Source organism: Dendrobium catenatum, unplaced genomic scaffold, assembly GCF_001605985.2.
Source record: "Dendrobium catenatum unplaced genomic scaffold, ASM160598v2 fragScaff_scaffold_1456, whole genome shotgun sequence".
Classification (NCBI taxonomy): Eukaryota; Viridiplantae; Streptophyta; class Magnoliopsida; order Asparagales; family Orchidaceae; genus Dendrobium; species Dendrobium catenatum.
In genome coordinates this window covers 1,001,989-1,011,774 of record NW_021319918.1, presented here as the reverse complement: position 1 = coordinate 1,011,774, position 9,786 = coordinate 1,001,989, and the positions used below count along the sequence as shown (strand labels likewise).

Genomic DNA, 9,786 nt, shown 5'->3' with positions numbered 1-9,786 from the left:
CCTCCACAAATGGTTTCATTTCTTAAAATTCATAGAATCATTCATCATTGATTGTTTATCGGGTGACATCGCATCCTGATTCGCCTTTGAACCGTTCGATAACCGCACAGAATAATTTCTCCATATACAGAGCATCAAACAATTAAATTCAAACAAACCTTTATGTTTTGAAATGCAAACAAGTTTATCTATAACAAACATGAGAAGAAAAATGAATCATTCTCATGTTCAGATACACGAAAAAAAAAACACACACACAATCATATTAACAAACTGATGAGCCTCCACCAATGACTTCATTTCTTAATGTTCATGAATCATTCATCATTGACTGTTTATCGGGTGACATAGCACATCTTGATTCCTCTCTGAACCGTCCGGTAACCGCACAGAATAATTTCTCCATATGCATAGCCTCAATCAAACAAATTCAAACAAACCCTTATGTTTTAATGAGATGCAAACAAGTTTATCTATACCAAACATGAGAAGAAAAATGAACACTTCTCATGATCAGATACAAGAAAATACAAAAAAAAAAAAACACACACAAACTTCTTAACAAACTGATGAGCCTCCACCAATGGCTTCATTTCTTAATGTTCATGAATCATTCATCATTGGCTTCAACTTTCAAGATCATAAATGGAAATATTCAATCAAGAAGCAAACTCAAGTTTGAGTTTTGCCATAAAGATTTGCATAGACAATCTTGGTCCTATAAACAAGAACCAAACTCAAGATTACTGCAATAATGCAGAGTCCTGACATGATCATGGAGGAAAGGAAGAAGCAAATAGCCCCTTCACATAGAAGAACTTGTTCTTTCAGTCTTCTTCTGTAATGGAGTTCTTCAGTGACTGATGTGAGGACATGGTGGTTTTGGTTTTGCTTCTGTGCTTCATAGTCATATATGCTGCTGGCAATAAGGCCTGAGAATATTAAAGATCCAGCAGGATTTGCTACTGTGAGGAAATTATACAAAGCTCCAAAATTTTTTACACCGAAAAGCTCCGAGGCCGCGGCAGGGACGATAGCCCAGTGGCCTCCATAACCAAGTCCTATCAGAAGAGTTCCAATGTACATTGCTCCAGGCCAACCCATGCCGATGAAAAAGTGGCCTACAACCATTACAGCTTGAGCCACTGCGAGAGCTATTGGCCTTGGATATGCGTAATCACTGGCCAACAAGTAGAGGGATAAGGAAGATATAAAACAAAAAAGCACGCATGAATTTGTTGTAATATGCAACGTTTGATTGATAGAGACCAACAGTGAGAAATAGGGAGAGGGAGGGAATAAGAGATTACTGAAACAAAGTATTTTGTAGCTTGTCATTGATAGAAAACAGTGGAGAATTGTTAAAAAAGCATAACGCAAACATAAATTGAAGATCTTTCTATAAGGGAACCAAGGATAAAAGAAAATTAAGGTAAAAATATAAGTTTTAGAAGAATAGAATTACAGACTATTGAAGAACTTAGTAAAAATGAATGGAAAATGAGAAGCCTAATATGATCCAAAATAGCTGGGACAGGACATTGCAAACTAGAATATTTATGACCATGGACAGATGATTCATCATCTTATCTTTGCATGAAAATCTCATAAATAAATAGAAATAGCATATAGCACACATGAGATAGAAAGATCAATTAGAAAACTTCAAAAAGAAAAACTACAAGGCCTAATCCATTTGGAAAGGTTCAACATAGTAATAGAATATTACAATGATCCACCTCTCTTCAAAACCGGAGGCGGCAAAATTACAAGATTTGAAATGTAGGGGTTGCCTCGGCAATGATGAGGGGAATTTTGGAGAGCAGTAATGTCCGAGGGCAAATGGAAAATGATAATGGATGTTGGCATCAGTGATAGACACCGGTGTTGGAGAACGAACAAAAGTGAGTGTCAATAGTTGTGCGACTTACTGTCATCAGAGGATGAATGGTGGTGATCGTCAGAGGATGAGCATCAATGGTCACGGTTGTGTGACTGACTTACATATTTGCCTCATTGAGATGCTTGTTTCAACTAAAAGCATGCAACTTGACCCCTTAAATGACTTAAGAAGTTTTCAATTATGCTTATTGGTTTAGATCCATTTGGATTCAGATCTAATGGTTATTAGTATTGTTGAGTTCTTCTCTTCAAATTGCACTATCTCGACTATAAATTTGCTGAAAATGAAGTTTGAATGATCTCAAATTCAAATTTTATCTTCTAAATATTTGGGTACTTTGAAATATGAAAATTGGGTTGAAATATGTGCAAGGGAGCAATTGTGATGACCAGCATATGCATGGAAACGTCCACAAAGTGGACAACTTGATTACTGTTAGATTCTTCAAAATCTAGCAAGCAGTTTAGGCCTATGAAAGGGTTGTATGAATCCAAATCAAAGATAATTCAGGCGCAAGCCTCTTGCATTCATTGCCATTCATTTCAATTAACCTAAAACAAGTACTATGTTCTGTTGAACAATAACTTAAAAATGATAAAATAAACTAAAAATTATATGAAGAACTAATTGTGAGCACTGATCATACCTCACAATGACCTCAGAGAAATAGCCACCACCAACGCGACCAAGAAAGTTCCAAATACTAGTCATTGATACAAAAATGTGGGTTTCATCGTAGCCCAAAGATTGGCTCATCTGCCCTAAATTATCGATAACCGTCAATCCTGAGCCAGATCCCAGCAAAAGAGACACAAATAAGAGCCAAAAATCCGCCTTTATGAGAGCTTGTCTCAAGGTGAAGTTCTCTCCCCTACGCGGCCCTTTCCTTCTCTTCACCCTAACAGCTCCATCTGCCGCAGCCTGTAATAGTCTTGCTTGCAGGTGCTGAATCCTCTTCAACCTCTCTGATGCAGGGAGCAAATCTACCTCTTTCGGCTTCTCATCCTCGACTTCGCTTAGAATAACCTCATTCTGCTCAGAAAATTGTGTCGTCTGACTTGTCGCTCCTTTTTGAGGATCAGACAAGAGATGCTCTTGATCAGGAGAAGTAGCAGGAGTACCAAAGGTTAATATCAAAGGAATTATGATAGGAACTACTAGTAGAATGACTAACACAACAGTGAACAAGATGATTACAAAATGATTCAAATCAACAAGGTCTTCAAGAAGAAGAACACCCATCAGGTAAGCAGCTAAAACCAAGCAGACACCATAAGTGAACACAAAACTGGAGTTATCTGATGGCCTTACTTGTTTGTGCCCACCAACTGGTCTAACAATGAACATAAGGGCTATTACTACCATGGAAGGCCCAACAGCAACCATAAAGATGAGAGCAGACTGATCAGGTGACTGTATCATAGTATATATCTGAGTCAAGATTGCACCACTCAGACCTGCATAGCCCTTCAGAATCCCCACTATAGGCCCCCTGCTCTTGGGAAAATTCTGCACGCAGGAAACCAGTGCTGCTGTGTTGAAGTATGTCTCACCATTGTTACCAAGAAAGATTAGAGCGCACATCTGCACAATAAATTCCATGTAAGCCGATCATCGATTATTATAACACATAGAAGATCTAAATGCAAGAGGTAACATAGCAAACTCTTGATGAAAGATGATTCATCATATGAAGCAATAAACGCTGGAAGAATGGCAATAAAGAAATGAATGCCTCGGCGGATCCCCCATGTAAATGCCCACCCTTTAAAAAAATATATTAAATATTTAGAGGGGATATTTTGAAATATTTTGGGTATTTTGTCCCCCCTCAAAAATCTTTTTTGCCCTAATTTTATCAATCCTAAGCGTCTTTGCCCATCTCCCATAAAAAAAAAAAACAATTTTATCCACCCTAAAAAAAGAAGTTGGATCAGGAACATGTTTCAAAAGCTACGATATGTAGTCCTCTGAAAGGAAGGCAAAGGCCGAACCCTGCAAGGCAAATTTGGAATTTCAACTAAGATACTTGTAATAGACCACATTCAAAAAACATTATTATTACATACCATATTTTGAAACATAGCTTTTTAAATGTGTAGATTGTATGTTGGTCTTACATACTAATTTGCAATATCAAACCAAGGTCCTTCCAGACGCCTAACGGTAAAATAGGACTCAGGGGATTATTATCCATAATAGATGATTTTACATGGTTCAATCAATCTTGATTTTGCAGCAAGAGGAAGAAATTTCATCAAGCTATCTAAATTGGCCATGTGATATCTCCCGATCTTTAATAATTTAAGCTATCATGTAAGTCTCTTAGCACTTGTTACATGATATATCTGTCAAAATCCTAATTTTACATGATATATCTGTCAAAATCCCCATCTTCAATAATTTAAGCTATAAAGTTGATTGCCACAAGGCAAACAAATAAGGTAATAGATGCATGTAAGTTAATACCTTTGGTTGATTAAAGTTTCATTATGTGTTCCTGAATCTCAAATTACTCAAGCCATAACATGCCGCCGAAAAGAGGTTGCAGGAGAGTAACAATTGGTTAAGGAACTTTGTAAATAAAGTAAAAATAGAATGATCATATATCAATGGAATAGGTTTATTTAATAGGAAGAACTAATAACTTGTAGCATCACAGATAGTGAAAGATTTAATTAAAAAATAAAAATATCAAAATATTGACTTGATATTGATATTTATTGAGAAACTTTACCGACAAAAACATCATTGACATTTGATCACAGTAAATAGTGGTAATGCTGATAAGACTTTGACCGGAATGTCTTAGAAAATAGCAGAATATTTACTTTAAAAAAAAACACCAAGGCAAAATGTTATCAGCATCAAATTTATAGAATTATTATGAAACAATGAAAAGTAAGACAAAAGCATCATGTATGGATGAATCAAATTAGGAATCTTACCTTATCATATATACAAACTATAATATTTTGCTTGTTTCATGCAACTCTTTGTTCAGTTGAGCAGTCTACATTTGTTCCTACACTCCCTCTGAACAAATATGTCGACATTGAATTTTTAAAAATCAGAAAAGATTAACACATTTCCAGAGATTTCACGCCGGATTCTTTCTTTCTAGATATCAAGCAATTGTCAGTACTGATTGGGAGTCTTAGCAAGAATCAACATAGCTTTTGTGAGAAAGACAAGCTTAATCAAATCAAAGAAGGCAAAGGAGACAAGAAGCTCAAAATAGCTTCAAACTCCTCCAATGCTTATTCAAGGAGGTAAATATATGGTCAACCTAGAAAAGATTATTAGTGTCTCTTGAATTCTAATAATTCAAAATAAAACTTTAATTATCCAGCTTGTAACCGCACAACTTTCCAAGAGATCAATTCAAGAACAATCCATCTCAACACACCACATAATAATAACAACAACAACAACAACATCATCATCAAGTCTTTCCTCACACTATGTGGGTTCAGCTAAATGAATCATTTTTCTCCATTTTGTCCTGCTAAGAGTTAAATTCTCATTTGAATCTACTAAATAAAGGCCATTTGTAATCTCAACACACGACACTAAGGCGATTTAATTCAAGAAAGATTTAGTGAATCTTATAAATCCGTGTATGGTAAATTTTGAAAGGATTAAAGCCTGAAAATTGTTTGGCATGACAACTTGTAATATGTTTGATTATTTGTTTCAAATTTTAATATTAGCTAAAGGAGAAACCCTTTAATTTGCACATGGTGGGATTTAAGAAATCATAAATTTAACCAATATTTCTCAAAAATAATAGGATTTGAAGAACAAACAATTTTTTATAGGATTTTTGTTAAATATTGCTTAATTCCTACCTAAATATACAAATTAGCATTAACTTCAGACATATCTATTTTGAAAATTATCAAAGAAAGTTCATGAGAAATGTGAAAGGATTCATGGCCAGTAGTCAGAAGTGAATCTTGGTCCTCTAAAATCAAGAGTTATAGCCACATATTTCACTATTTCTAGCTCAACATTCAAAAAAATACAAAAAAAAAAAAAAATTTGAGATGGCCTTTTCATGCACGCAAGCACAATTAATACACCAAATTGATGAACTCGTAAAAGTCAAAGGAAAATAAACCACAAATTTTTTCATAGAAAGGAAACCAGAGAATTGTCAACCCAAGAAAATAGATGTCCCAAGAATGAACACGTGCTTAGCAAAAAAACAGACGAAACAAAGAATGACAAACAGAGTAGAAAACAAAAAATTTTGAATTGATAACAAAACAAGATGGAGATGCGTTCACTCCAGTAATTGTATTCCACATCCCTACCTCCAGCTGAATCACCGCAAAACAAAGAATTTCACTGAATCAAAGCAAATCAAGAAGGCCAGATTAGGCAGAAATCAAATTAAACTCACCGCCCAAAGAGGAAGCGGCGGCGCCCGACCAGTGACGACAAGCCAGACCCAGCCATACCCGATGAAATTCTGGATAGAGCCGATGAGCAGCGCCGCCCAGAGAGGAAGAATCTCACAGAGAGTTCCGGCTAGAAATCCGACGCTGTCGCCGAGATCCTTGGCAACGCCGATAGTAGCGATCTGGCGCTGGTTATAACCCATCGAATGTTTGATCACAGGAGAGAGACTTCCGTAAACGTAGCCGATACCAGCGACTGACTGCATCCACATTGCGCCCACGAAGACCAGCCATCGGTTGTGGAAGAAGGAGCCGAGGCGAGATTGAAATCGAGACATACGGAAAAAGATGGAAATTTGAGGAAAACCAGAAAAGATCGCTCTTTTTTACTTTTTTTTTAGTGATGGTAAGAACTTGCTGGAGTTCATTCAGGATATACAACTTCTGCCAGCTGAGTTTGGGCTTTAGGTTCTGTTCGTCTACTTCTCCATCCTTACCAGCATTAGCTCGCAGTTGAGTAGAGGAAACAAATCAAATAAGCGTTCTTCGCTCATCCAGATTGCAGATATTTTATGCGAAACTATTATTAGCAAGGAGAGGTATATAAAAAAAAAAAACTGATCAGACTAGAGACAAAAGAAAAATGAGATTTTTATGGAGAAATTTCGCCCAAAAAACAGATTTTTATGCAGAGGACAGGTGTTCGAGGAAGGAAGGAAGGAAATGGATTGGCACGGAGAGGGTTATCCTGTTCGGGATTTCAAGGTTTAAAATCTCTAAATCACCCTTAAACTAGGGCAGATAATGTCGAATTGAGCGTCTGAGGAGCCATCCGTTCGTGGTTTTTGTTAATTGCGTATTAAGATAATGCAGAATCAATTTTTAGGAATTTCATACAAAATTATGTCACTATTTTGAAAAAAAATCAGAGATGAAAAATCTTGTAAAATCATTAAAAAAGATGTTTTTTTTTTGTTACCTCATATCCACTCGCTGCCTCTCTCAAAAAGTTGATTTATTATTATGTACAGAGTTTGGATGACGTTCGAAAGCCAACGAAAATGCACCACGTCACCCAATTGCTTCGTACCCACGCTCGGTACCGAGTGCTTAACCGGACAGTTCTACTGTCTGGTGTACGCACAAAATAATAATAGATCTAAAAAAGGTGCTTGACGGCGTGACTAATACTCAGCTAATTTAAAAAAGACATTCATTTTAAAAATCTCTCGAGTGCACTTGATTGGGCCCATTTAAGAAGATGCTTTCTTAAGTAATGAATCCATTTGAAAGAAAATTTAAAATAAAACAAACCTTATCTATTTGGATTGTTGATGGCAAAAAAACTATTTTTTAATTTTCAATGTCAGACAGCTTTTATGATGAATATAATAAAGGTATATATCATAGTCGGGTGACGGTGATTGAACGGGTTATAATAGTTGATGATGATTGGATGATTATATTTGAGCGATAGTGGTTGTAGTATCATAATCAGACAATGGTGATCGAAGGAACGTAGTCAAGCAATAATATTCAAAGGTTTGTAGTCGACATATAGAGGTTGGTGGACCATAGTCAAGAGATAGAGATCTAATGACTATAGTCGGGTGACGATGGTTGAAGTGGTTGTAGTCGACAATGATGATCGGAGGATTGTAGTTTGGCAATGGCCGGCTGAAGGATCGTAGTATGAAGAAGATGGTCGAATGGCCCTATTTAGTGGATGGTGGCCAACTTACTATAGTCAGGAAACAAAGGGCGGCGTACCAAAGTTGGGTAATGTTGGTTGGGGACTATAGTGGGGTAACAGAGGTTAGAGGACCGAAGTTGGATGGCAATGGTTAAAGAACCGCAGCTGGGCAATGTGGTAGAAAGACCATATTTGGTTGATGGTGGTAAAAAATTTAAAATTTCTTCTTACTTGATCTATAAATATCTCCCTTAGGAGTGGGTGAAAAGAACAATTTTTTTTTTTATGGAAGCTTAAATTATCCCCCATAAATTATGGGAAAAATGTTCTAGCCACATTTTAAATACTATCAACGATGTTTAAATCTCAATCCTTTGAAGCGATATCTAGTTATCCCCTATAGAAGAACTAAAACTTACTATATGATAAGAGTAAAGATGCCGACAATGATGAATGTCTAATCATATGTTATAGGCTCCAATTCTCCTCTCTAAAAAGAGGGACAAAGTGTTTTATAAAACTTTAAAGATTGTTGGTGGCGATGAAGGCCTGGTCCTTTGACATAAAATCCAATTCTCCCTATAAAAAGATTAAAAAAAAACTTGTAGAAAAATATTTAAAGACCATTGAAAGCTACAGAGGATTGTTATTAAGTGACCGTGGAATGACATCGATAGTCTTGTGATGGTTTGATAGGGTCAGGTGACAACGATTCAACGACTGTTAGGTGACGACTCTTTAATGGTGGCAGTGTAATGATGGTGGTCTTAAGATGAAGGTCAGACGATGAGGATTGACAATAATGGTTGAAGGACATTAGTTTTTATGACAAGGCGCTGATCTTTCGTTGAAAAAGGTATTAACATTCCTCATTACACGGACCAGATTTGGGGTGATTAACACTTTTAATTCTTATGACAATGCTCTAATCTTTCTTTGAATAACATGTTGACTTTCCTTATTGAATGGAGTCAATTTGAGAGTGATCAAGACTTTGAATCCCTATGACGAGGCTCTTATCTTCCCTTGAAAGATGTGTTGATTATCCTCACTAGGCGGACCAAATTTTCAATGCCAACAAGGATTATTTTTGTACTTCTTCTCTGAAGTTATACTCTAATATCAGGGATTCAAGATTGACATCGACTTTGATATCTTTGAAATTATTTGAGATGTGATGTAGCCGAGGAAAATCTTTCTTAAGAACTACCACATACTTCATAAGAGAGGATGATGCCTTTTTGAAATTGATGTCGAGTGTTTGATGATTGTAGGAAACTTCATAAAGTCACTTATAATATTTTAAAAGTGTATGATGATATGGTGTATAATCAATAGTTCTGTATGAGCATTAGAATAAAACTTCTTATTTGTATAACCTTTGAATGATTATTAATGTTTACAATCAAGTGGCTAGAAGAGACAATGATAAAAAATCAATCTCAATCTTTTTTGTAACAATGATAAAATATTATGAAAAATTTTACCCTAGAGAATACTAGCTCTTTATGGATGCTTGCTTTTATTTTCTTCTTTATATAAGTAAGATCAAATTTTTGTCATAATAGAGACAAACTTTACTGAATAATGTAATTTAATGAAGCTTCTTATTTATATTAAAGGTGGTCATAAATAATTCTTATAGATTTTATGTCTTTTTGATGTAGTTAATTTAAGTTGTCGCCCTAAACCCTAACATATAGTGGAATATATTGAAAAAAAATCCATCAATGATGTTTGACCAAAGAAGTTTGACTATTCGAGATTTTTTATCACAGCATCAC

At 35.7% G+C, this 9,786-nt stretch overlaps 1 protein-coding gene across 1 annotated transcript; it reads right to left on the bottom strand.

Annotated features, from left to right (window-relative positions):
- Positions 1-411: 411 nt before the first annotated feature.
- LOC110103458 (protein NUCLEAR FUSION DEFECTIVE 4-like) lies at positions 412-7,106 on the bottom strand. Its single transcript, XM_020832187.2, has 3 exons — positions 6,312-7,106; positions 2,550-3,487; positions 412-1,180 (listed from the first exon to the last, which is right to left on the bottom strand). The coding sequence occupies exons 1-3, from the start codon at positions 6,645-6,647 to the stop codon at positions 673-675; spliced, it is 1,782 nt and encodes a 593-aa protein (XP_020687846.1). The 5' UTR covers positions 6,648-7,106; the 3' UTR covers positions 412-672.
- Between the last annotated feature and the right edge of the window lie 2,680 nt (positions 7,107-9,786).